General features: G+C 54.0%; 3 protein-coding genes across 5 annotated transcripts in view; 2 read left to right on the top strand and 1 right to left on the bottom strand.

Moving 5' to 3' along the window:
• Window positions 1-249: 249 nt before the first annotated feature.
• TMEM9 (transmembrane protein 9) lies at window positions 250-7,877 on the top strand. 3 transcript variants are annotated; one of them, XM_050911310.1, is made up of 6 exons: window positions 250-260; window positions 2,608-2,709; window positions 3,142-3,233; window positions 3,678-3,786; window positions 4,297-4,428; window positions 6,571-7,877. In XM_050911310.1, the coding sequence occupies exons 2-6, from the start codon at window positions 2,614-2,616 to the stop codon at window positions 6,718-6,720; spliced, it is 579 nt and encodes a 192-aa protein (XP_050767267.1). In that variant the 5' UTR covers window positions 250-260; window positions 2,608-2,613; the 3' UTR covers window positions 6,721-7,877. The 3 variants fall into 3 exon arrangements, with proteins under 3 accessions (XP_050767267.1, XP_050767266.1, XP_050767265.1); XM_050911309.1 differs by lacking the exon at window positions 250-260 and adding an exon at window positions 783-881; XM_050911308.1 differs by lacking the exon at window positions 250-260 and having other exon boundaries at window positions 2,342-2,709.
• A 1,400-nt stretch (window positions 7,878-9,277) lies between these two features.
• Window positions 9,278-12,077, bottom strand: LOC127026353 (alpha-1,6-mannosyl-glycoprotein 4-beta-N-acetylglucosaminyltransferase-like). Its single transcript, XM_050911550.1, is given in 4 exon segments — window positions 9,278-10,426; window positions 10,429-10,479; window positions 11,515-11,662; window positions 11,970-12,077. Coding segments are annotated over 4 exon segments (1,398 nt in total). The 3' UTR covers window positions 9,278-9,335.
• A 1,024-nt stretch (window positions 12,078-13,101) lies between these two features.
• The window catches only part of LOC127026358 (guanine nucleotide-binding protein G(i) subunit alpha-3), a 378,524-nt gene continuing 364,431 nt past the window's right edge, over window positions 13,102-27,194 (top strand). Inside the window, exon 1 of the mRNA XM_050911558.1 lies at window positions 13,102-13,108. The gene's annotated coding sequence lies outside the window, so the exon portion shown is untranslated. The remainder of the gene's footprint in view (window positions 13,109-27,194) is intronic.

Below are 27,194 nucleotides of genomic sequence, written 5' to 3'. Positions count from 1 at the left end.
CACTGCCGGGGCCTCGGGGCCGATCACCGCCGGCAGACGCCCGCCCGCCACCCCATCCCCTCAGCTCTGAGGGGCGGGAAGGGGGCGCGGACCTGCTCTTCAGGACCCGGCCGGGCGACTTGCCTTCCGACTGGCCGCAGGTACTGCCTGTCACCGGACGTCACCCTTCGCAACCAATGGGCGCGCAGGGACCGGGGTGAGGGCGGGGCTTGCAGGGGCCGGGGCCGGAGTGGCGAGCCGGCGCCGGCGTCGAGGGACAGGTAGGGCTGGTGGGCGCTGCGCTCGGGGCCGGCTGAGGGAAGGCCGGGCCGGTTCTCCTCCCTTCCCTGCTCCGCTTCCCCGCTGCTTCTTGCTCCCCGGGGCCCGGGCCGTGAGGGGCCTTGCCGGGGCGGGGCTGTGGGGGAGGCCGGTGGTCGGTTGCTCGGTGGGTGGGGGCGCTCCGGTGGTGGTGGCAGCGGCCTGGATTACCGGAGGCATCCCGGGAGGTCGGGCCCCTGGAGCGGGGTGGAGCTGGGTTGTGGAAGCCCCTGGAGGGCTGAGTATCCGCGGCCCTTCTGCAGGAATTGAGGGGTCGCCGCCGGGGGAAGCCCCGCTCCTGGCGTGGCACCGGGGGTGCCAGTGGGTCGGTTCGGTGTCGGGGGTGGTTAGAGCACAGCTCCCGGGGTGGGGCGGTGGTGGGCAACGCGTCGGTGCCGTCCTAGATTTAGTCTTAGAAGGGCTCCAGGTGATGTTAAAGGTGAAGAGTTTATTGGGGTTGCTCCCAGGGAGAAGGGGCACCGGGCGGGTGTGTGCGGTTGTGCTGTGGGCCTCCTTTTGGGGGGGATTTCATGCCTGGGAGCTGCCACGCTCCTCAGTCACGACCTCCGAGGCCTGAACCACACGTGAGTCCCTCTCCTCCACTCATTCACAGCGCTGTTGAGTTTTGGTCCAGATACAGATGCTTTTAGACAGATGGCTGCTGTAAGCTTGGCTGATTGTCTGGAAAACAATAGCTTTAAGGCATGTGTGCAAGTGCCCCTTTGAACGTGTGCTGTCAGACTTGGAAAGAACTACGTGTAAATTGCCCGTCGTGTGGCCGCTGGTGTTTTACAGTTCATGATGGGTGGACTCTGTCTGGGTGGTGTTCCAAATTTTTATTTTGTTGCTGTTTACCATGGTATAATATATCACGTTTTCCCCTGCTTTTATTAAAAATGACAGTTAGGAGTTGTTTGGATGATCTCAATTTAGTTGAGCAGGTTAAAACTAAATTCTAGGTGTGTGCTGTATTGTTGAGTTAAAAATTCAAACAAGTAGTAGTCCAAAACCACTTAGAATGGGGAATTTGCACTGTGCAGCTCGGATGTTAACCAGCATTTTTGATGAAGAGCTAAAACCCTGATGTGCAAGGGTGTCTCCAAAGAGAGAACCATTGTTTGAGGAGGTTTCTGCTAACTGGGGTGCAAAGGATTAAGAAATCCTGCGATAAGCTGATAGGACTGGAATACCTTTTGATGGTTTTTGGCAGGTCAGCTTGTTAGAAGTGGCTAGTGTTTTGTTTAGATAAAGAGAGGAACTTGGTGTTTGTAATCCATAACATTAATTTTCAGAGTGTTGACATAAGATAAAGCAAACGGTGATAGAATATTCCAGTGATGTAAATACTAATGGAATTATGTTAGGTAATAGAGTATAAGTACCTGGAGTTAGCTGTGGGATTACGTGTGCTGTATGGAGCTGATTAATGAAGGTGTAAATTACCTTCCCTGAATAAAGCTGTGCTGAAGTGGCTTTTCAGAGCTCTCCCCAAGGTGGCACCGTGAGGCCTGCTGTGCCTTCTGTCTCCAAGCGTGCTGCTGTTGCGAATGTGAACGCCAGCCTTGTTAAGACTAACTTTGCTTTTTGTGGCAAAGAAAATGAACTCATATTCTTTTGGATTTGTGCAAACACACGTCTCTAGAACGACTTTATCTATGCATATGTAGCAAAAGGCACATAATGAATTCACCAAGCTAGCAACTGGAGATAATTTTTAAAAATTGGGATTTTACTGAACAGGTATCTTGGGGTAAACGAGGTTTAGGAATTGGTAAATATTCCATGGCTCACAAGAGAGGAAAATATGCTGACGCCTTCAGAAGCAAAACTTTGAGTACCAGAAGATGAATGATTTAACATTTATTATACAGTACAGCAATGAGGCCCCAGTGTATTTCTTCAGGCCACTCTTTGTCCGTGGTTTTCCTGGTTCTGTATCTTTTACTGGACAAAACTGTCAGCAGCAAAATACCTGTTGCAGAGCTCCACAATAGTAAGAGAGTAACAGGAGGTTATGTGGAGTTGCAGAAGTCAAATTGTAAGGAAGTCAGCAGTATTTTTTGCAGGACTGTAGTAGTTTGGATGTGTGGCTCTGGATGGTGGAAGGAGTGTTTGATAGGAGTGTTTCTTGGGATCTGTGTAAAGTGTTTCCAGGAGTTTCTGACTGGCATCAGCCTTGATTCAGGGATAAATTTCTACTTCCTGGGCAAAATAGAGGCAAGTGGGCCAAAAAAGAAAGCTCAAACTAACTCGTTCTGGCTTCATTCAGCTGAGATCCTCTATCCTGGATGTGAATTTTTGTTTCCTCAGGCTTCCATGATGTTTGCCCAGTGCACCCAGAAGTGCACGAGCTCCGTGCTGCTGATCGTGCTGCTGTGCTGCATCCTTTCTCCTCCAGCACAAGCCAGCAAGGTGAGTGAACGGCTTCAGACACAAGCACTGAACCGTGTGTGTAGTACAACAGAAACAAAAATGGCAGAGAAGCAACTGTTTTTCTGTGGAAGTTTGCAAAGATAAGGAGTGCTATAGCAGATGTGTGTTGACCATATGTAGAGCTGTGAACATACGTGACAGTGGCTTCTGCCCTGCCTTCTGCTGTGTTTCAGAGTTTGCGTTTTAAAATTTGTTTGAAAAGTACCTGGTGTCTGGAGCAGAGGTGCTCAAGACCTTTTAAAACTGTGAAGTTATTGATGTGAAAGAAGCAGCGCAGGAAGAAGAGACACGGTGTGAAGTCCTCTCTCTCTTAGAGAATGTTTTGCCTTTTCCCACACCCCTGGCTGGTGAGGGCAGCAGAACTGTACGCATGTGTTCACTCACTAATGCCGTCTCCTCTTGCTTCTGCAGAGCTCGGAGGACATCCGCTGCAAGTGCATCTGTCCCCCATACCGGAACATCAGTGGGCACATTTACAACAAGAATGTGTCGCAGAAGGACTGGTGAGTTGTGGGTTGAAGCCTGAGGGGTCGGTCCATGAAAGCCAACGCTCCGGAGTTTCCAGCTGGTGCTAAGGAAGTAATTCTCTGCCTGTGCATTTGCAGAGGCAGCCGTTTTGGTAGGTGATGTTCAACCCAGGCAAGGGACATTTTTTGAACAGAGATTGAGGAATCTGGGAGGCATGATTTCTTAAGCCACGGCTCTCAGCAGATGTATGGTGTACCCTCCAGTCCCTTTCACCTGGACCGGATCTCTGCAGAAGGCACTTCGACAGTCTGTCGGAGGAACTTTGGGCTAGCTGAGCTGTGAGGGGAACTCTTAAAACTGGATCAGCATTATCAGCCTGATGGGAATGCTGGGACACAGAAAAAGTCACCCCAGCGTCCTCCCACAGAGCATTGGTTTCACCTTGTCCTGTTGCCGGTTTTGGTTTCTTTGTGTTGCAGCAACTGCCTGCATGTTGTGGAGCCGATGCCGGTGCCAGGGAATGATGTGGAGGCCTACTGCCTGCTGTGTGAATGCAAGTACGAGGAGCGCAGCACCACCACCATCAAGGTAATTGCAGGTCTGCTCCCTGTGCCTGGCTCCTTCTTGCCGTGCCACACCATCCCAGGCACAGCTAGACTGGTGAGTTCCTGGAGAAGAGCCCAGAAAGGGAAAATAAAACTATCACAGCTAGTACATGGTGGTAGTGCCAGGGGCACCGTGTCTGAGTCAGGAGGGCTCCTGGCAGCGAGGAGCAGGCTGCACGGGAGCCCAGTCTTCTTGCTGAGGATGTGTGACAGTGCCAAGCACCTCTGACCGGGGACCCATCTTGTTGGTCTCCTTTCACATGCAGCACGTGTCCTAAATTGGCCAGTGCGGAGATCGGCACGATTTATGCAGTGATGGCACTTACGTCTCATCAGCCTTCCTGCAAGTGCAAGAGACTTTCTAGTGAGCAAAATTAGAATGAGAGAAGAGATCAAACATCAGAGGCAGCTGTGAAGGGAGCTTCCTGGTCTCTGTGGTGCTTCCTACCTACACTACTGATCCTTAACTACGCTGTGCTGTCCTTAACTGCAGGTGATCATCATCATTTACTTGTCTGTGGTGGGGGCACTGCTGCTTTACATGGCTTTCCTTGTGCTGGTGGACCCTCTGATCCGGAAGCCAGATGCTTATACCCAGCCCCTGCACAATGAGGAGGAGAACGAGGTGAGGCTGTGCTGCTGGTGCATGCAGGGTGCACATGGGTGGCTGCGGTCATGGTGAAGACAGGGTGACAAGAGAACGGCTGACAGGGAAGCAGAGTGACTTCATGCTTGTCCCCTCTGATCCAGTGTGGGACCAGTGGTGTTGCTTTTTGGGCACTTATCACAGGTAAATGTTTAGACTCAAATCTGTGCAGATCATGCTGAAGCACAAGAAAATATTCAAAGTACAAGTTTTGTATTATAATGCCTGAATTTGGTATGTCCGTCTAGATGAAACCAAAAGTCAAAAGGTTCCTGTTTGTGCAGTGTCCTAGGTGTAGTTACTTGGTGGTCAGCTTCCAGGGAAGGATGGGTTTAATTATTTGCTAAAGCATGGGGCTTGCATCTTAAAAGCTCAGCCTCTGAGGCACTGTTGTTTGACCCTGCTCTGGGGCTGGGCCCTGTTGTATCCAGGCTCTTGTTCCTTGTGCTTCTCCCCAGAGCAGAATTTCACTCAGATCCCATCTTTTTGGGGCACATTGGCATACAACATCTTGGGCAAGAAGATTAGGACCCAGCAGCAAAGAGACAGCCTGTCTGTCTGTCTGTCTGTCTCTCTCTCTCTCTCTCTCTCACACACACACACACACACAGATTTTGGGGGAGGACAGATTTCTTGCTGCGTGAAATTCATGCAATTTCAGCATCCAGTGTACAACATCCTTCCCCTTGGGAGAGAGGTGGTGTTTTAGGGGGAATGATCAGGCCTGATTCCAAGGGGGATTTCAGAACAAGAGCGCCCTGACTTGTAAATCTTTTCTGCTTCCCCTGAGGCTTCCCTTCTCTTGTAGGGAAATACAGGAGACTGAGCTGGGATGGTCTCTCAGAGAGGAAGTGTTGGAGGCAGAGCTGATGGCTAGTGTAGAGGAGTGGAGTGGCTGCACGCACAGTCATTAGCTCTCATGCCTGATCGCATCTGTAGCTCGTGCTCTGTTTGCGGGATGCAAGGGCTGTCCAAGACTTGCTGCCTGTTAGTGCAGCGTGTGGCTCTGCAACACAGCTTTCCCTGTGGCTTTCTCGGTTCAGACGTGCGCAGTTTAGCGGGGCGCAGTGCTAGGCAGAGCTCTCTCCTGGAGCTGAGTTCCTTCCCTTGGTGGAGCCCCAGGGCTGTGCTCGAGCACGGCCCCAGCTGCCGCTCCAGGCCCTCAGCTGCTAGGAGGAGACTCGTGAGGAGGCCTTCCCTAGCAATTGGTGACTCTGGATGCTAGTGATTAGCTCAGTCATGCTTTGAGAAGGAAAGCTGCAATGTTTGAAGATACTCTCCCTTCCTAGTCTGAGAGAACCACTGGATCAGACTGTCCTGTTTATACTTTGTTGTAAGTATAAGCTATTTGGCCCAATTCTTTCATACACTGATGTAAGTGAGGAGTAGCTGCTCTGACATGCATAGTCTATCCATTACCTCCCTCTGCTGAAAAAAGGAGGTCCTGCAGGAGGAGATGAATTGTATCCTAAAAGTATGCTTTTGCTCCACTGCTCCACAGCAATAATTCAGATTTAGATCTAGGTGCACACTGTAAATGCCTGATATTAGGCAAGGTTTATCTTACTGCAGTGTGCTGGACTGTAAACTCTTTGGGATAGGCCTTGTGATTGCCTTGATGTTTGTGTGCCACGATGGATCCCCATCCAAGGGGCCTTCTGACATGACTGCAGTGTAAATGTGGTTGGTTGGAGCGGTCTGAAGAGCAGGGCTGGACAGAAGTCCTGCAGCACCGTCCGAGAAACAGATGAACAGCTACTGTGTAAGCTAGTGCGCCGAGGATGACGGAAATTGTTGGCCCAATTTCAGCGAGGAGATGCAGTTTGCTTTAGCAGTGCGGCTCCTTGCAGACTCCTAGCAGTGGAATTCCAGCAGAGGTTTAGACTTAGTGCAGTTCCTCTCCTGGGGACTTGTGACTTTACCATGGGTGGTCCCCAAGAGCAAGCTTTCCAGCTGGAGTTGGGGGGCTGGTGTTGAGGAGCTCTGAAAATGAGGTTCCTTGTCAGGACAGCTCAAGCCTTGAATTGCTCTTTCAGTTGAAATTTCTCCCAGTCGAGCTGCCACCTTCTGTGTTCGGGCTGGGCATGCCTTGATCTCTTTCACCGTTTCTTTCCATTGCAGGATGCTCGCTCCTTGGCCGCAGCCCCGACCCCGTCTGGCGCTAGAGCCAACACGGTGCTGGAGAGGGTGGAGGGGGCCCAGCAGCGCTGGAAGCGCCAGGTGCAGGAGCAGAGGAAGACAGTTTTCGACCGCCACAAGATGCTGAGCTAGATCTTTGCGGAACTGTGCGGCACCACTTCCCAAGAGACAGGGTAGCTCCGCTGGTCGAGACAGACAGCAAGTCATCCTTCAGGACATCCGTGGTGTTTGACTGAAAGCTCTAACCCTCTCTGATTTCCGTCTTCATAGAGAGAAGCAGACCAAAATGCTTGCCTCTGATTTTGTCCCCTTGCCCTTTACCTCTCAGCCCAGAGGCTCCTTAACCCTTGCCTGGCTGAGATCTGCACTGATCGTTAGCCCTGGCTGCATGTAAATGGGCGGTCGTATGCAGCGCTGCTGCCCCGGTTCATGGGCTGACTCGAGCGGGGGCTGCAGCTCCAGTGCGCTGCGCTCAGCTGGAGCCTGCGGGCACCGCTTGCTGGGACCGAAGTCTCCGTCAGCCCACCCCCGCATCAGAGACAGGGGTCTCGCCACGGAGTGTTGGAAGCTGGCTGAGTCTTCCTGGGATAAAAATAGTGGGATAATTTTTATGTGGGATAAATTATGTGGCGCTCCTGCAGGATGAAGAAGCCGCCTCCTCCTCCAGTTTGCGTCGATGTTAATTGGGCGTCGTGGTGCTGAGAAGGGTGTTGCACTGGAAGGAAGAGGAGGGGGTTCCCTGCCAGGGGTCAGCTGCTGCTTGCACTTACCCTGGTGTAAATGGAGTGGATTTCCACTCTCTTCAGTGGAGTCTGTCCAGATTTACACCAGCATAACTGAGATTGCAGCTTGTTTCTGTGTAGGTGAATATCACAAAACTGATTAATACATTCACAAGTAAGAGACCAACAGGTAAAAGGTTGATTTACGTTTATGTCTTTTCCTGCTTTAGCAGTGGATAAAAACATACTGGGGAGAAAGCTTTCCGTTTGTACCCATGTTGGTTACCCTTGATGCTCTCACAGTGTGGTCAGGAGCATTTGTGTCCAAGAGAACCGGGGCAAAGGCTCTACTGGAGCACTGTAAACACTTGTCTGGGTCTCGGGGCCCTGGAAAGGAGACACTTGTGCTAAAAACACTCCGAGAGCTCTGACTTACTTGGGCTGTGTGGAGGAAACTGAAGTGATTCTGCAATGTGTATATTGATCCCACTGAGAACACTTATTATGTCAGGAAGGTGCTGGAGTTTATTATGTAGCATCTCTGTATTAAATGCAGACAAAGATCTATTACACGGCTGGCTTTTTTTCAGGGAAAAGTCCCATCGCGCCAGGTCTGGGGCTCCCAGCACTGAGCGGCTGGTCTCCAGGCTGCCTTCCAGTGCCCAGCAGGCACGTTGATGCAAGACCTCAAGACCGAGCCGTGGTTACGGCACTCGGGTGTTTCGGCACTGCAGGCGGGTCCCCTGGCACTGGTTTGTGCCTGTCTCTGCTCAGAGGGTGACTGTCTTGCTCCAGGAGAGCCGGGCTTAAAACACTGGCAAACCAGAGCAGTCCTGCTTGGCGCAAGTTAGCGACAAACTGCTCCGAGCTGTCTCGCAGGAAGGCCAAGCAGATCAGAATCCCTCGTTTGTTGAAAGCTGAGCAATTGTTGCTAAAAGCCGAATTGGGAGAGGTGCCGGTCGCCGCCTTGCATGCTAGCGCCAACAGCTTTTGATTGAGCTGCCCGGCAGGATCCAGCCCTCCAAGCTGATCCTGCTGGACAAATCCAAACAGAAGCTTTTTGGGGGCTTTGTGCCTGCGGCCTGCGTGTACGCCAGTTACCCTTCAGCACCTCGCTGGGCTAAAAAGTACCCAGAGCTTCACATTATACCGAGGTCACATTTTCCTTTCCCCATCCTTGTTCCATGGTGCTCAATCGTTGGGACCTTTCTCCCCCTTTTAGAAACCCCATCTTCCCTGTCCTTCCCTCTCGGTGTGAATCCCTCACGGACACAGGGTGTGCTCCCTGGGAACTGCAGCCCCCCTGAGAGGGGGAGAATCTGTTTGAAGGGTCTGAACACAAGCAGCAGCTGGATGAGAGCTGCCGTGGCTGTCCTGCAGGGACTGAGCCAGTGCAATGGGTCCATCTGGTGGCCGGTGCCCCTCTGATCAGCACCGAGACACCGGTGATCACCAGTGGTAGGGTTCCTGCTCCCAGTGACGGGACCCCTGGGTCCCTGATCCTGGAGAGCGAGGGGTTTGGTGAGCAGCACCCCCATACCTTCCCCTGACCCTCCCAGGAACAGCTTGAAAATGGGATAGGAGAGGGAAAAAAAATGCAGGTTAGAAATCAGGAGTGGGTGAGTTAGAAAACTCAGATGGAGGAGGGATGGTGTGGAGATGTTGCAAAAAATGCCACTGCCCTGTTAATTATTTGGTTTGTTAATTAGCTGATTAGCTTTGTCCTGTACACCATCCTCCCGGGGAGGAAATGTTTTCTACTGCCCAGCCTGAAACTCCCAAGCCTCTGCTCCTCCCCATACCCCCTGCATTGCTCGCTGGGGCGTCCCCCGAGCAGGCACAGCCTGGTGGGCCCTGCTCCCGGCCCCGTCCACGTCGCGCAGCAGCGCCTGCCATCCCTTGGGAGACAGGCGGCAGTGCCAGCAGGAGTCAATAACTTAATTCCTTATCAAGAAAGGGAGTGAGAAAAATAAAAGACCTCTTAGGACAAAATCCAGCCGCTTTGGCAAGCTGCCACTTCCGTGGTCAGGTGCCTGCTGTGGTCCAGATGTCGATGCTCTGGATGATGAGCCACTCGCTCTGGTCCTGGGTTACTCGGATCCTCACGCACTCCACGGGGCTGGGCATGCCCCTCTCCAGCCCCTGCTGCTCAAAGGTCCCCTTCTTGAAGGTGCCCACAGTCGTGTAGGCAGAGCAGTCCCGGCCATCAGCCTGCCGCTGCCAGCCCAGCTCCAGCACCCCAGCATGCAGGAAATCACCCTGGCGCTCGTTGGAGCCTGTGCGCACTCGGACACGGGTGATGTGGGCCGGCTGCTGGAAGATGATGGAGAAGACGCTGCCAGCTGCTGGGTCTTTCCCCCAAAAATACCCCTCTGCTGTGCTGTAAGCCTTGAGGGGCTCGTAGTTCTCAAAGACAGACATGCTGGTGAACAAGGCTGCTGGCGGGTTGTCCGGAAGGTCCAAGGCATTGGCCTCGAACTCATCGTCCTCCAGCCGGTTGACGGTGCCCTGGAAGGAGGAGTAGAGGCCCATGTGCTGGAAGAGGGAGGGCTTGAAGCGGATGACGTCCTTCTGGGTGAGCAGGAGGCGGAAGTGGGCCAGCAGCCAGTCGCAGGGCATCTCCTGGTAGAAGAGGAGGAGGAAACGAGCCAGGCGAGGAAGGTCACTGGAGCGGTAGAGCTTACCGATGTAGCCCAGCTTGGAGAACTCAAGGGTGGCCCAGTTGGAGCCTTCCTGGGAAGCCAGTGCCTTGCGGATGGCCGTCAAGAAGGACTTGGCGCACAACACATCGTCCTCGATCATCAAGTAGTAGGAGGAGAGGTTGGCAGCGAAGGCGAAGAGGAAGGCATAGTCCACGTTCTGCTTGGACCTGAACCTCACCCGCTCCTCTGGATCGTTGTAGTTTCTCTTGAGGCCCTCCAGGGTGGGGTAAAACTCCTGGGGAGCGTGGATAAGCAGGAGCCGGCCCAGGAGGATGTGGTGAGCAAACTTGTGGGCGATGTTGGCAGCCACGTCCATGTTCCATCTGGGGTCCGTGTCGGCCAGGTGCACCACCACCACCATCTCCTGCAGCTCCTCCTCCGTTGACTGCTTGAAGAGGGACTGGAGTGTGGCCAGAGGTAGTAGCCACGTGGCCGCCGCACTGATGCCAATCCCACCGTCAAGAATTCTGCAAGGCAAAGGGAAGGCATTAGCAGGCTGAGGGGTGACCTGGGATACACCACGGTGAGGTTTTTCCCTGCAAGACGCAAGGAGGGGGTTCCAAAAAGCTCTCCGCAGGGCCAACCTGTGCGGTTAATGCTATTTATGGCCCCACGTCCAAGGCCGGCAGGTCCTTTTCTGAAGCTGAAGCCCCCAGCACTCAGGAGGTGCCCAAAATTGGCCCAAATGGCAGGGAGAGGACAGGATGAGAAGTCAGAGGCTCCTCTGAAGAAGAAATATTTGGGAAAAACACCTTAAAAAAAGCCAAAGCTGGGGAAGGAACAGTGCAAAGAGAGTCTATGGGGCAGGGATAGCTTTGTTTGTCAGGAAGCATGCCCCTACCCTACTCTGAACCTCACAGAGATGCAACCACGCTGGGATGAGGCTTCCTTCTGCCCTCCCCACAGCCCAGCTGTGGCTGAATTTGTTCAGCTTTGCTGCAGCTTCTCTTGTTGCTGGTCTGTGCAGCACTGTGCACGTACTGGACCTCTGGTTTCAGCATGGGCTCCTGTGGGGCTGCCCTCAGCTCCTTCCCATGGTGTTTGCATGTGAATTGCTTTTCGTGCACCTGTCCAAGAGCTTGACCCACATCTCCCACACTATACGGTTGTCCCTATGGTCCAGCCCCACCATCTCTACCTTCCTGACTGGAGAGCAGGTAACTCAATGCCAGGGAGACAGGATCTCAGCCACCCTCCCCATAGAGATCTGAGAAACCCAAAATGTCTGTGGTCACCCCAGTCCCAAGGTGCAGAAGCATGGACCATGCTTCAGCATGCAGACCTTCCTCTACCCCTCCACCTCCCCAGACAGAGCAGTGAAGGCTAGCTAGGGAGGTCACCAGGTATCGGCAGGTCCCCCATCCCAAAAAGGCTGGAAGCAGTCCCCTCCCTGCCCCAGCAGCAGCAGTGATGAGGCAGGTCCACGCTGGGATGTGCAGCTGCGGCGGGAGAGATGTGCAAACCCAGAGCCCTGCTCAGTCCAGGGTCCTGGAGCTACTCACTTTTGTGGGGTGACAAGAAGCCAGCGAGGAGGTGGTAGGAGACATTGTGGAGTGCAGAGAGGTCATCCGTGTCCCTGAGGATGCGCTGGGCTCCTTCCGGCTGCAGCATCTGCAGGACCGTGGCTGGGGCCAAGCCCCTAAGCTCCACCTGGATGGGAGCCGCAGGCAGCCAGGTCAGACCCCAGGGCACCACGGACATCCATGAGCAAGGGGGAATGACAACAGGTGAACCCAGAAATGAGGGGGAGCCCCTGTCCTGCCCTCCCAGCTCCTGGATTGGGGGAGACCCAGGTGCACAGGGCAACCCCAGGGAGAGGAGAAGGCAAAGCTGCTGTTTGGGGGTGATATGGTGCAGGGAAGGGAGCAGAGCTGGGGTTGGGATCCATGTGGGTCAGGCAGGGATGGAAGATGTTCCAGTGGCCCCTCCAGTGGGACATCACTGGTGGGGGACTCACCTGCAGGGGATCCTGTTCCTGCCAGCTGCCCCCACGGAGGAGGAGGAGGAGGACGACGAAGGCGGCTGCAAGCGCAGCTGTGAGGGAGCGCTTCAGGGAGCATCGCATAGCACTGGACCAGCACGTGAGGCCTGCGGGAGGAAGAGGCACGTCAGGTCAGGGCACAGCCTGGGGAAAACCACCATCCCCTGGATGGGACAGTGGGGCAGCACCTGGATGCACCCCCGGGGCTGACCCCTCTGCCCAGAGCACCCAGGGGTGCGTACCCGGGGGCAGCCATGGGGCATCAGGAGGCACCCACGCACCATCCCCTTTGGGCAGGCAGGGTGTCCTGGTTTCGGCTGGGATAGAGTTAATTTTCTTCTTAGTAGCTGGTACAGTGCTGTGTTTTGGATTCAGTGTGAGAATGATGCTGATAACACGCTGATGTTTTAGTTGTTGCTAAGTAGCGCTTATCCTAAGTTAATAACATTTTTTCCAGTGTCCCAGCTCTGCCAGCAAGCAGGTGTACCAGAAGCTGGGAGGGAGCATGGCCAGGACAGCTGACCCCAACTAGCCAAAGGGTATTCCATACCATAGAACGTCATGCCCAGTATATAAACTGGGGGGGAGTTGGCCAGGAGGGGCGGATCGCTGCTGGGGCATCGGTCAGCGGGTGGTGAGCAATTACATTGTGCATCACTGGTTTTTTTTTCTTGGGTTTTATTTCTTTTATTTTTTCCATTTTTTTTGTTATATTCCTTTTCATTATTATTATTGTTAGCATTATATTTTATTTTACCTTGGTTATTAAACTGTTCATATCTCAACCCACGAGTTTTACTTTTTTTTCATTCTCCTCCCATCCCACTGGGAGGGGGAGAGGAGTGAGTGAGCAGCTGCGTGGTGCTTAGGTGCTGGCTGGGGTTAAACCATGACTGTCCTTTTCGGCGCCCAACGTGGGGCCCGACAGGTTGAGATAACGACAAATCTGACTGGAATGCATTAGAACAGATTTGTTATAAACATTCGTTATATTAGTTTAATAGTCACTGGTCACAATGTCGATTTATTGGCTCTTAGAGTTGTGGTGCTCGTTCTTAGAGTCGTGTTACGTATCACCTCGCTTTCTGTATATAGCCCCTGTGCTGCTGCTGCTCACCCATCAGGTGAGGTGGATTAAGGTTTTCGCTTTGCTGTACTACGTAACACTGGTTTATGGTACAATAAAATTATTGGTCATGGGACTACTCCGGTATTTGTACTCAGCAGTGCTGTTATCTCCGCACTTTGAGAGCTATCTAGCAGAAACTATTAATAATTACACCCTTTACCTTCTCTCCTTGGAGAGCCAATCGATGGGGGAGACACCTGCCTTCACCTTCCCCTTCTCCTCCAGGCTACTTACAGCAGCGTTTGAGAATTTTGAAAATTTTGAATATCCTTGGAATGTTGAAACTAACCTGGTCCTATTGCTAGGAACGAGCATGTTCCTGAATGTGGTTCAGGTCTTGTTCAGGGTTAAACAACTATTTAAGAAGAGGATCACCCAGAGATCTGCCCCAAGGCTGGAGAGTTATGAGTGGCAGGGTGTGTGGGGTAGCATGGGCAAATGCCTAGGATGGTGGGCACCTCCAGTGTTTTGGAACTTCACCCTTGAACAAGTGCAGAATCCTGAAAAACTAGTAGAACATTTGGAAAAAGTATGCTGTCACCTCGACAATTCCCAGGAGACACAAATCACTGCAATGTGCTGGGGCCTGGCCCATGCCTACCGAGCCCTGTTCAACACTATTCAGTACCCTCAAGGGGAAGAGAAGGTGTCTGGATCTGACAACAAAATGACAGGCACTGCAGCCACTTCAGCCCCCGTGACAGGCACTGCAGCTGAACCAGCGAACCAACCCATGCCGGTATCAGTCACCCCTGTACAGAAGAAGAAATACTCAAACCAGCTCACTTAGCGAAGGATGAAGGTGAACCAGGGTTATCATGAGAACAGGAGGAAGAGGCAGAACCGGAGATAATCACCCGATCCCTATCCCCGAGTGAGCTGCGAGATACGCGGAAAGTCTTCAGCCGTCGTCCAGGCGAGCACATTATCACGTGGCTGCTCCGATGCTGGGATAATGGAGCCAGTAGCTTGGAATTAGAGGGTAGGGAAGCCAAGCAGCTGGGATCCCTTTCTAGGGAAGGGGGCATTTACAAAGTGATTGGAAAAAAGACACAAGCCCTCAGCCTCTGGAGGCGACTTCTGTCAGGCGTGAGGTCAAGGTATGCCTTCAAGGAAGATGTGGTATGTCATCCAAGCAAGTGGACTACCATGGAGAAGGGTATACAGTACCTGAGGGAATTAGCCGTGCGGGAGATGGTTTATTATGACCTGGACGATGTGCAGTTACCCACAGATCCAGATGAAGTCCACTGCACACGACCCATGTGGCAGAAGTTTACACGGCGCGCACCATCGTCGTATGCCAACTCATTGGCAGTAATGGACTGGAAAGATGAAGAGGGACCAACAGTGGATGAACTGGCTGGCCAACTCCGGCAATACGAAGAAAGTCTCTCTTCTTCCCTCGTCTCAGCTGTGGAGAAACTGCCAGACCTACTAGCCGAGAAATGGTCCCAAGAGTTCCAGCGATTTGAGGATAAGTTCTGCCTCCCACCTGTACGGACCAGTATCTCAGCTATTAGGAATAAGCATCCCTCTGCTCAAGAGAGAGGAGATAGAAGGTACACACCACGGGCTACCCTGTGGTCTTACCTGCGTGATCACAGAGAGGATATGATGAAGTGGGATGGAAAACCTACCTCAGTCCTAGATGCACAGGTACGTGAATTGCAAGGAAAAACAATCACAAATGAAGGTTTTTCCAGGAAAATTGCTGCCCCAGTCTCTGGTGGGCAGTGTGAGCGGTGTGCCAGACAGAGTAGAAGGGCTGATCTTACTCCTGATCCTTTGAGAAGGAATTCTAATCCATTTTTACAAAAAGTGAGTGGAGAATCCTATGACCAGGACTAGAGGGGCCCTGCCTCCAGCCAGGCGGAGGAGAGGGACAACCAGGTTTACTGGACTGTGTGGATTCGATGGCCTGGCACGTCAGACCCACAGGAGTATAAAGCTCTAGTAGACGCCAGTGCACAGTGTACCCTAATGCCATCAAGCTATAAAGGGGCAGAACCCATTTGTATTTCTGGGGTGACAGGGGGATCTCAACAGCTAACTGTACTGGAGGCTGAAATAAGCCTAACTGGGAATGAGTGGCAGAAACACCCCATTGTGACTGGCCCAGAGGCCCCGTGCATCCTTGGCATAGATTATCTCAGGAGAGGGTATTTCAAGGACCCAAAGGGGTACCGGTGGGCCTTTGGTATAGCTGCCTTGGAGACGGAGGAAATTGAACAGTTGTCCACCTTGCCCGGTCTCTCTGAGGACCCTTTGGTTGTGGGGTTGCTGAGGGTTGAAGAACAACAGGTGCCAATCGCTACCACAAGGGTGCACCGGCGGCAATATCGCACCAACCGAGACTCCCTGATTCCCATCCATACGCTGATTCGTCAACTGGAGAGCCAAGGAGTGATCAGCAGGACTCGCTCACCCTTTAACAGCCCCATATGGCCAGTGCGAAAGTCTAATGGAGAGTGGAGACTAACAGTAGACTATCATGGCCTGATCGAAGTCACACCACCGCTGAGTGCTGCTGTGCCAGACATGCTAGAACTTCAATATGAACTGGAGTCAAAGGCAGCCAAGTGGTACGCCACAAGTGATATCGCTAATGTATTTTTCTCAATCCCTTTGGCAGCAGAGTGCCGGCCACAGTTTGCTTTCACTTGGAGGGGCGTCCAGTACACCTGGAATCGACCGCCCCAGGGGTGGAAACACAGCCCCACCATTTGCCATGGACTGATCCAGACTGCACTGGAACAGGGTGAAGCTCTGCACATCTGCAATACATTGATGACATCATCGTATGGGGCAACACAGCAGAAGAAGTTTTTGAGAAAGGGGAGAAAATAATCCAAATCCTTCTGAAGGCCAGTTTTGCCATAAAACAGAGTAAGGTGAAGGGACCCACACAGGAGATTCAGTTTTTAGGAATAAAATGGCAAGATGGACGTCGTCAAATCCCAATGGATGTGATCATTAAAATAGCAGCTATGTCTCCACCGACTAGTAAACAGGAAACGCAAGCCTTCTTAGGCATTGTGGGTTTTTGGAGAATGCATATTTCAAATTACAGTCTGATTGTAAGCCCTCTCTATCAAGTGACCCGGAAGAGGAACCATTTTAAATGGGGCCCCGAGCAACAACAAGCCTTTGAACAGATTAAACGGGAGATAGTTCATGCAGTAGCCCTTGGGCCAGCCCGGGCAGGACCAGATTTAAAAAATGTGCTCTACACCGCAGCCAGTATGGAGCCTGGAGTCTCTGGCAGAAAGCACCAGGGGAGACCTGAGGCCAACCCCTAGGGTTTTGGAGTCAGGGATACAGAAGATCCGAGGCCCGCTATACTGCAACTGAAAAGGAGATATTAGCAGCATATGAAGGAGTATGAGCTGCCTTGGAAGTGGTTGGTACTGAAGCACAGCTCCTGTTGCACCCTGACTGCCAGTGCTGGGCTGGATGTTCAAAAGGAAGCTCCCTTCTACACATCATGCAACTGATGTTACATGGAGTAAGTGGGTTGCACTGATCACACAACAAACTCAAGTAGGAAACCCCAGTCACCCAGGAATTCTAGAAGTGATCATGGACTGGCCAGAAGGCAAAGGTTTTGGAATGTCACCAGAGGAGGAGACGATGCGTGCGGAAGAGGCCCCACTGTACAATAAACTGCCAGAAAATGAGAGGCAGTATGCCCTGTTCACTGATGGGTCCTGTCGCATTGTAGGAAAGCATCGGAGGTGGAAGGCAGCTGTATGGAGTCCTATACGACAAGTTGCAGAAACTGCAGAAGGAGAAGGTGAATCGAGTCAGTTTGCAGAGGTGAAAGCCATCCAGCTGGCTTTAGACATTGCTGAACGAGGAAAATGGCCAATACTTTATCTCTATACTGACTCATGGATGGTGGCAAATGCTCTGTGGGGGTGGGTGCAGCAATGGAAGCAGAGTAACTGGCAACGCAGAGGTAAACCCATCTGGGCTGCTGCATTGTGGCAAGATATTGCTGCCCGGCTAGAGAAAGTGGTTGTGAGAGTACGTCACGTAGATGCCCATGTACCTAAGAGCCGGGCCACTGAAGAACATCAAAACAACCAACAGGTAGACAAGGCTGCTAGGATTGAAGTGACTCAGGTAGATCTGGATTGGCAACATAAGGGTGAATTATTTTTAGCTCGGTGGGCCCATGACACCTCAGGCCATCAGGGAAGAGATGCAACATATAGATGGGCTCGTGATCGAGGGGTGGACCTGACCATGGACACTATCGCACAGGTTATCCATGAATGTGAAACATGCGCTGCAATTAAGGAAGCCAAGCGGTTAAAGCCTCTGTGGTATGGAGGACGATGGCTGAAATAGAAATATGGGGAGGCCTGGCAGACTGACTATATCACGCACCCACAAACCCGCCAAGGCAAGCGCTATGTGCTTACAATGGTGGAAGCAACCGCCGGCTGGCTGGAAACATATCCCGTGCCCCATGCCACCGCCCGGAACACTATCCTGGGCCTTGAGAAGCAAATCTTATGGTGACATGGCACCCCAGAAAGAATTGAGTCAGACAACGGGACTCATTTCCGAAACAACCTCATGGACACCTGGGCCAAAGAGCATGGCGTTGAGTGGGTGTATCACATCCCCTATCGTGCACCAGCCTCCGGGAAAATCGAGCGAGACAATGGATTGTTAAAGACTACATTGAGAGCGATAGGTAGTGGAACCTTTAAACATTGGGATACACATTTAGCAAAGGCCACCTGGTTAGTCAACACTAGAGGATCTGCCAATCGAGCTGGCCCTGCCCAGTCATTACTACATTACGTACTGTAGAAGGGGCTAAAGTCCCTGTAGTGCACATAAAAAATATGCTAAGGAAAACAGTCTGGGTTACTCCTGCCTCAGGCAAAGGCAAACCCATTCGTGGGATTGCTTTTGCTCAAGGACCTGGGTGCGCTTGGTGGGTGATGCGGAAGGACGGGGAAGTCTGATGCGTGCCTCAAGGCGATTTGATTTTAGGTGAGAATAGCCAATAGATTAAATTGTATGATGTTGATTGCTATATAATCCTGCCACTGTATGTCATCATTGTTATAATCGTTATATGCTATATCAATGGCATTGCAGTAAGAATTACTTAGATTAATGAAGAATGAACTTTGATAAAACTGAGCAAAATACAGTAGTAACGGAAGCAGGACTGACAGCAGCCTGCCACAATCCAACACCACACACCATCCTCCTGCCGCGCCCAGTGTCACCCGCCCGCCGCACCGCACCGAAGCCCAATCCTGTTCTGCTGACCGAGTGGACTTTGCACCATCCCTCCTGCCCAGACTGTTACGACAGATGGAGCCCAAAGTCACAGACCGAATGAACTCAACAGACATGCAACAGAGATGGCCCATGGACTGTGGGAATGGTATCTGTGTGTATATATTACAAGACAGGAAAAGTGTGGGATCTGGGCATGACATAAATGGTATAAAATAAGGGCTGGATGTTGTCCTGGTTTCGGCTGGGATAGAGTTAATTTTCTTCTTAGTAGCTGGTACAGTGTGTTCTGGATTTAGTGTGAGAATACTGTTGATAACACGCTGATGTTTTAGTTGTTGCTAAGTAGCGCTTATACTAAGTTAAGGATTTTTCAGTTTCCCATGCTCTCCCAGCAAGCAGGTGTGCAAGGAGCTGGGAGGGAGCATGGCCAGGGCAGCTGCCTGAACTAGCCAAAGGTATATTCCATACCATAGAACATCACACCCAGTATATAAACTGGGTGGAGTTGGCTGGGAGGGGCGGGTCACTGCTGGGGCATCAGTCAGTGGGTGGTGAGCAATTGCATTGTGCATCACTGGTTTTTTCTTGGGTTTTCTTTTTTTTTTTTTTTTTTTTTTTCCTTTTTTTTTCTATTCCTTTTCATTATTATTATTGTTATTATTATTATTTAGTATTTTGACTTTAGTTATTAAACTGTTCATATGTCAACCCACAAATTTTACTTTTTCTCGATTCTCCTCCCCATCCCACTGGGAGTGGGGAGGAGTGAGCGAGCGGCCGTGTGGTGCTTAGCTGCTGGCTGGGGTTAAACGATGACACAGGGGCAGGACACCCCAACCCAGCCAGGGAAAAAAAATCAGTCAGGTACAAAATCCACCCCCCCAGCCCTGCCAACACCCCCGGCTGCCCTGCAACACCCCACACAGCAGCCCTGGAGCTGGAGGCAGAAGAAACACAGGTGACGCACGCCTCGGGGAAGGCTTTCGGGTTGGGGTGGCACCCCAGGAGCAGTCACCAAGACCTCGGGACTTGGCACCAAGCCCTGGGAAACGCTCAGGTCTCAAAGGAACCCAAGCTTGCTCTTCCAGCATCACAAGGATGAAGCAGCTCCCCCAGCCCCTCCTACCTGCCCTGCTCCCCATCTGCCTCCAGGCAGCCACCACCGGCAGCCGCACTCGCCCCGTCCCAGCCACATCCCTTGCTTGGTAGAACAAGAAAGCCGTCCCCGAGGGGGAGGAGTGTCACCTTCAACGAATTTGTACTGCCCTTTAGATATTGTACCTTGTAGCAGAGGTGCGGTAGGAAGCTAAAAGGCTCCCGTGTTCGCCCGGGGTTTTTCCATTATAAATATGACCAGGTCTGCCCTGGAAAACGAGAAACTGGAGCCTGAGCGAGTGCCCAGCCTGGCGAGGCAGACACAGTCAGCCCCATCCAAACTGCTCACAGCGCGTCGGCTTGTTTTGGTCAAAGCGTCTTTGAATACAAACATGTGGAGGAAAAGCCCTTCTAAGCCGTATAACAGAAACCGAGAAAGCTGCCAGCCTTCCTGAACGAAGGCTGGGCTTTACCCAGGACTTCTTAAATACATCACTGCATCGACTGCCGCTGTGCAGCGGATGCTCCCAGCCCACCCACGGTCCCCAAACGGCAGAGACCGGTGCAGCACCTCTGCTGCCGCTGCCCTGGAGCTGTGCTGGGCTTATTTTAAGGAGAAACCCCTGTTTTCCTGCCCAAAAGTCCTTTGGGGGGTTGTTAGCATCTCAACAGGCTGGTGCAGAGCAGGTCCCCCCAATGCAAGCAGTCAGCGCATCCTTGCTGTGCTGACCTCCCCCGGGAACATTGCTCGTTACTCAGAGAGAAGCAATTAAAACAGAGCGCGCTGCTCTCTTCCAGGAAGGGTTGGGCTGAGCCATGGCGTTAGTGAGACCCATCTCGGCCAAGGAGAGCAGAGGAGCTGTCTCCCCCAAGCTTGAACCCAGCAGTGGCTGAGCTCTGGTTATCACTGGTTCCTTGAAGCGCTCAGGGGGACAAGCAGCTCCTGGAGCTGCTTAAAAATCTCTGTCCAGGTCACAGCAGAGCATGGGGAGAATTGGGGGTGCTCACTGCCATGGGCCAGCCCTACGGCCAGCTCTTCCCAAAGCCCCCCGGCCTCTCCTTCCCCTGCAACGATGGGGGCACAGGCAGCTCGCCGGCTTAGGGGGGAGCAGCTTTAGGGACCCATCCTGCACCACCAGGACATTACGCCCTGAAGCCACCCTGGAGGTGGATTTCTGAGCCCGGACCTCCACGATCTGTGGTGCAGCGCCAAGGCCATGGTGCAAGCTGGGAACAGCGAGGCTTGGCGGCCAGCCACGCACTGGACTGGGTGTATTTATACTCTGGGTGGCCAAAGGTTTTTCTGGCTGCCAGGAGGGCGTCTGGCTGCCCACGGCCCATCCTGGATAGAAAACAAGGTGCTGCTCAGCACCCCCAGCTCCCATGGGCAGCGGTGTTGTCCATGGAGCAGGAGCAGGGAGCCCGTGGCGAACAGGAGGTTGCACGCACCTCACCCCTCCAGCATTGCTCTGCATTTCAGGCTTAACAGAACAGAAGGTAACGAACACTGTCCCATAATTAGCCCCCTAATTGGGCTTTTGATTTTTGCCTCCATGGAGAAACAAAGCAGCCCAGCTACATGGGCACAACCAGGGGCCACGCCACCGTGGGCACATCCAGGATGCAGCATCCTCTCGGCTCCTGCTCAAGGTGCCCCCACAGAGCATCCCTGTCCCCACTCCTGCCCCAGCACCTCGTGCACCTTCCCCACAACTCAGCACCTCACTGGGGATGTCCCCAAAAGCCACTCCCCCGTGGGGACATTGGGCTGGTGGCCAGGAGCAGCTGGCTACCAAGAGCCACTCACCCAGAGCTAGACAAACTCCTCCACTTCGTTAGGAGACTCCTGGCCAAACAGGCTGCATGACACAGCAGCCATGACTCAGTCCAGCAGCGGAGGGGAAGGGGAACAAGTAAATACATGGCCTCAGTCCCGTGAGGCTGCGAGGAAGGGACGGATGCTCCCTGTGTGCAGGCGGCGCCAGCTGCTTCCTCTGGCACTGGGGAGAGCGGGGCTGTTTGCACAGGAGGAGGGGAACAACCAGGGCTCACCGTCCCACTGCCAGAAGCGCCTTTCCATGCTGGGGGAAACTGAGGCACGGAAAAATGGTGTGCTTCACCCAGCGGGGTAAGCGCCAGGTCTCCTACATCACGGATCAGTGCCCCTCACCACCTCCCGGTGGGGGTCCCCAGGATGGAGAGGGGCAGGGTGTAACCCAGCGCCAGAAATCGCTGCTCGCTCGAGCGGAAGACATGGCAAGTTGTGGCAGCACAATGTCCCCGATGGGCAAATTGCAGCCGTCCGGGGCTGCGTGGGATGGGGTGCCCCTGGAAGCCAGGCCAGGGTCTGGCCCCACGCTCTGTGGGTGTCTCTACTCCAAGGGTCGTCCCGCAGGGAGGAAGGAGGGGAAAAGCTGCATCTCAGTAGTGCAGGACTCTGGGAGCCAAAGCTTTAGGTCAGCCCAGGTCTCCTACAGCCCCACAGCACAGGGGGGTCTCTGCAGGCAGCTTGGTAAGAGGACACTTGAGTCTGATCCGGTCCCCACAGGTGACAGCACAGGGACCCCCAGCCCACCACCCTGCCCTCACCTCCCCCCCCGCCCAGGTCCCCAGGCAACCCCGGCCCGAGGCACCCCTTTTCCATGCAGCCCGTCCCACGACACCAGCGAGATGGCTTATGCCCAGCACCGCTCCGGACGCGCCCACCGAGGTGGCAGAGACTTACGGGGTGCGCGGCAGCCCGGCGCGTGGGTGCACGGCGGCAGCAGCCAGGCAGCCTCGCTGTCTCACCAGGGTGCTCAGCCCTGGCAACTTCCCCAGAGCTGGCCGGACTCTGGTTTCTCGCTCGGCAAAGCCCCACCCCGAGTCCTCGCCTGCCTCCCGCAGAGGAGGAGCGTCTGCCAGCGTCCTCTGCCCCGCACCGGTGAGCGCTCGGTGAACCAGCCGGGCTGGTGGGAACCCCAGGTGGGATGGGGTGAAGGGCCCCCAGCCCCACTGCGGGAGTTAGGGCAGCCTCAGCCTCCTCCACAGACTGGGCATCCCACGATGGCACCGGCTGTATCCCACCCACCCGCCACCTCCGTTGGCGGCCCCAGTCCCCCAGGCAGTATCAGACCCCTTGAGGGCTCTCGCCAAGCCCCAGCACCCCAAACTTCCGTGCAAACCTGCCACTTCGGTGGCACTGAGGTGAAAATGCACCGTGCGCTGAGCTGGGAGCCTGGTGACACAGAGCTGTTGCGTCTTTTCACCCATTTATTTTCCAGCCCTCGTGCTGAGACGGCAGAAACCTCCAGGGCTGCTGAGCCAGAACTGCACCCCCTGGCACCCCAAGCCAGGGCAGAGCCAGCTGCCAGGATCCCACCCAGGATGCACACCGCGGGGGCACCACAGTTTCTCCACACACCTCAGCTCCTCACTGGAGCGCGGGGCATCACAGCCCTGGCTGGGGACGAAGCCCCTTCTGTCCCCGGGAGCCAACGTGAGCCATGCGGGGCCCTTCCCGTGGCCCAGTTTGTCCCCAGCTCCTCCACCCTCCAAGCCTCATTTCTCTCCCACCGCTTCCCTCCTCCAGACCCACAGCGGGAACGCAGCCCCGGAGCGCCCACGACGAGTCACCCAACAGCATCGCTTGCACCCAGCTCAGAGCCAGGCACTCATCTTCCGACCCAGCAACTCACTCCCGGCATCCAAATGGAGAGGAAGACCCTTCCCTTCCCCTCCATCCCATCCTCCCCATTTATCCACATGGAAGTGCAGATCCCGTTTCCCTCCTCTCCTGGCTGGCCTGGACCTCTCCTACCTTCAGAAAGGCCCCAACGTCTCTTCCCAGGCTCCGTCTTCTACAAATCCCCCGCGACACCTTCCAGCCCTGGCTGCTCACTGTGGGTTCAGATGGAACTGCCAGCCTCAGACACATCTGCGAGGACAAAGCTGGCTGTGGAGAGATAAGGTAGGGCAGGAAGCAGGTGATGGTGCTGGGAAGGAGAGGAAGAGAGGTCTGCAGGCTCCCAGATCCGCTGGCTTTCGCTTTTCCCACGCTGTTTGATTTTTAAATCCTTAAATTCCCATCATGGGATGCCAGTGGCTCTGTCCCCACAGGGTCCTGGGGAGCTCAGTGGGGACCCCCTGCCTGCATCGGAGCAGGGGCAGTCTGGCATTTGCACCCCGGCAGGGGCTGGAAGTCACCAGGGGGCCAAGGGAGCCGGGACGGTGCAACCCAGCAGAGATTTGCTGTTTAGTCGCACATGGTAAGGAAGGGATGTGGGGCTCGGTGGCTCACGTGGGATATCAAAAGAACCAGCAGCAGCTGCAGGATGGGGAGGGCTTTTCTCACCGCAGATGCCCCATGATCTCCATCGCTGCGCAGGAAGGAAACGCGGCTTGGTCCTTCCTGCCCTGGCAGGAAGGAAGGGGAGGGTGGGGGGCCACGGTGCCCAGCAAAGCCCTGGGGTCCCCAGCACTCGTGGGTGCAACAGGCAGCCCCACCATGGCAACATGCCTTTCAGGGAACACAGCACAGCTACGGGGTGCAGCAGAGCCACCAGAATCCTCCTTTGGTCCCCACGTGCCACCTCAGGGTGCAGGGCTAGGGCAGGATTTGACCCTCTCCACGCACATCCATGAGCCTGCTCGGAGAGGGAAAGGAATCCACAGCCAGGACACAGCCCCCGGTGCCCACCGCAATGTGGTCCTGGGTTCTCTTGCCCTCCAAGCAAGTCCCGCAAGCCCAGCCTGAGTCAGCCCATCCCTTATGCTATGGGGCAAATCCCAAATGCTGGTTGGGGTGCTGGAAAAGGGCCCCTCCACCCGCCCCCCCCCGCATGGGCCACGGCACAGCCTCAGCGCCCAAGCACAACTGGGACCCTGGCACCCAGAGCCACTCTCAAACCTCCCTCTGGCCCGAAACCTGGTGCTCGCACTCTCTGCTCGCTGAATTATTATTTTGCCTGGGGAACAGAGAGGTGGCTTAAATGAGGCTAAAAGGCACATTTTTGCTTGTTCTTGGAATAAACTGGAGAAGAGAGAGAAGTCCCAGGTGCAAAGGCTGTTTCAAGCAGGGCACGCGGCTGCAAGGGCACAGACCCAGCCCAAGGGGCTGGGGAGGACCAGTCCTCCCCAGCTGGGGCGGGAGCTGAGCACTGGGGTGGGACAGGCACAAGGGGACCTACCGCAGGTACTGACCACCCTCCCCGCAGCACCCAGCCCTCGCCCAGCTCCCGTCTGACACCTGATGCCCAGCAAGGAGAGGGGCAGGGTGAGGCCAGGGTGGTAGCCAAGCCTCCATGTTTACCCTGGGGAAACCGGAGAGCCGGGCCGGATCTGCTTACAGCCCTTCCATTATTCAGGAGCCCGAGCAAGACAAAGCGGAGGTAAAACAGGGCCCCACGCAGCAGGGAGGGGATCGGGGCTCCGGCCATCACAATGCTGATCTGGGGCTCTGTTTCCACACCACCAGGGACCCTTTTGAGTCATGTCCTATGGGAAAGAGTGATTATCTTACACCAAACCACAGCCTCTCCTGCCCGGAGTCCCTGGCAGGAACCACGGAGACCAGTTGTATCAGAGCCTCACTGCATCCCACCCCTGGAGAACATGGAAAAGGATTTTTTTGGCAAGCAGCCTTCAAGAGAGGCTGGGCTTGGGGGACAGGGGGTGGAAACCCCCCCTGCTTGGGGCTGAGGTCTGGCCAGGAGTCACTCACGTCACTGAGCAAACCTCAACGCGGGGTTCCCGTGCTCCAGGTAAGGGAGGAAAGGGAAAACACGGTGCCCTGCAGCTCTACACATGGGCAAGCAGAGCCCAACCTCTGCAGCATCCCTGCCGCCTCACTGGCCTTCCCATGCAGATCGCAGCAGGTCCCCGATCCCTGCCAGCGCTGCTGATCAGCATGGCTCCGTCACTGGAGTCATCAAAAGGTTTGCTACTTGCAAAGGAAAAGATTGAAAATCGTTCTTCTGCATTTTATACATTTTAGCCTTGAAAAAGGCTGGCATGGGAGAGGCACCTCTTTGGGTTAGGAGCATCTGTCCATATGTAAATATCCTTATTTGAAAGCAGCAGGTCTGTTGGTAGCAGGAAACATCCCACCCACCCGCTTCCTGCCGTTACAGCCCGTGCCGCCTGCACCACTGCCATCTGGAGCGGGTGCTGCTGGAGTACCTCTGTCCCAGAACATTAAGCATATCCTGGACATGTCACACACCTGATTAGAACATATTCCTGCTTTCACAGATGTCAGAAACACGAAGCCCTAAGATTTGTCCTGTACTTCTTCACAGAAGCAAGAGCAAGGCACAGGCTGCTGTTCCTGTCCCTACTCAGCCGGAGCAGCTCTCCGCAGGCGAGGGCAGAGCTTTGGCCAGACACCAGCCTGCTCCGTCCTCCTGCCACCCAGCCCTGAGCCGGGACCCGAACATCTCTGCCCCCACCCTCCATATCTGTATCTCATGCACAGCACAAGCAGCAATCACCATGGCATCACTGTGGAAAACAGAGGAGTTTTCAGGGTACATCGCAGAAAATGCCTCGAAGCATGCTCTTCAAAGCGCCTCGGGTTCTGCAGAAAACAGGCTCCGATTGAATAGACACCTCCCTAGCAGAGCGTACACCAGCCAAGAAGGAGCCCCCGCCCAAGACAACAGATAACTGCGCAAGCTGACAATGTTTCACTTACTGAACTCCAGTGGAGAAACTCCACCACATGACCACTGAGGATCTGTCACCAAGTTCAGCTGTATTTAAACCCATCTCAAAAAAAGACTGTTATTCACTTGTTGCCGTGGAGCAGCTTCCTTCTGCACAGGCAGTGCCGCACATTGCTGCAGCTGCAGCCTTTACACACAGCTCCACCACTAACTTGCTGCTTTTCCTCTCCTGCACCACAAAGGCAACCACAACTCAGACCAGGCTCCACTATCATAGGAACCAGCTTCATTATCACAGTTACAGCACATTTTTCTTGCCCTGTATCTGCACATTGACTAATCTAGTTTCAAACCTTACCTGTTGGCATCAACACGTGTTCAGCAGCAGTGCAAAGGGGAACTGTGAGGCAGGAGTTTTCCCAAATATGTTTGTTTGAAGTCAACACCACAGAGCCTCTAACGCAGATCCAAGTTTGGGGTAGATGTCCTTGGCAGTGATTTAGAGTGGCAGAGGCACATGCAAGAAACTCCTCACAGGCAGCTACCCAGGGATCACGAGGTATTTGCATATTCAATTCAAACTGAGATGGCAGAACTCCCTCTCCTTCCAGGAGCTTCACTAAACATTACACACGGAAAAGTGCTCAGTTACTCCTGCTTGAGACAAGATCTGATGTGAAATAGGACTGAGGAGCTAATCATCAATAGGCAGCAAAACTCAGTCCAGGGTTACTATTTCCACTGTTGCTCAGCTGTGCTCCAGTACCTCCTCTGCCTGCCACCACGCCTCCACGAGACCCCCGTCTGTGAGCGGCAAGACGTTCACCCGCTGAATTACATCTCCAGCCCAATTCATTCTGGACACGACAGACAGGCCCAGCCTCTGTGCCCCTCTCCCTTCTCAATCAACCCAGAGCCACAGAAAATATCAGGGCTTCTTCTTCCTCACAGAAATTAATTTGTTTAGTCAAAAGCCAGATCACCAATTGCTTCCGGGCTTTCCAGTGTCAACAGGCCAACACTGTTCCACTGCTCTTAGAAAAGACACAGAGTCAAGTCCTT

The sequence above is a fragment of the Gymnogyps californianus genome, chromosome 27, assembly GCF_018139145.2.
Source record: "Gymnogyps californianus isolate 813 chromosome 27, ASM1813914v2, whole genome shotgun sequence".
NCBI classification, from domain to species: domain Eukaryota; kingdom Metazoa; phylum Chordata; class Aves; order Accipitriformes; family Cathartidae; genus Gymnogyps; species Gymnogyps californianus.
This window is presented reverse-complemented; position numbering and strand designations above follow the sequence as displayed.

What these genes read in the sequence shown, in the direction of transcription:
- TMEM9 (XM_050911308.1), top strand. Translation starts at nt 2,380, where the DNA reads ATGTGTGGCTCTGGATGGTGGAAGGAGTGTTTGATAGGAGTGTTTCTT. An exon ending in AATGTGTCGCAGAAGGACTG is followed by an intron (nt 3,234 to 3,677) that starts GTGAGTTGTGGG and finishes TTTGTGTTGCAG; the next exon opens with CAACTGCCTGCATGTTGTGG. An exon ending in ACAATGAGGAGGAGAACGAG is followed by an intron (nt 4,429 to 6,570) that starts GTGAGGCTGTGC and finishes TTTCCATTGCAG; the next exon opens with GATGCTCGCTCCTTGGCCGC.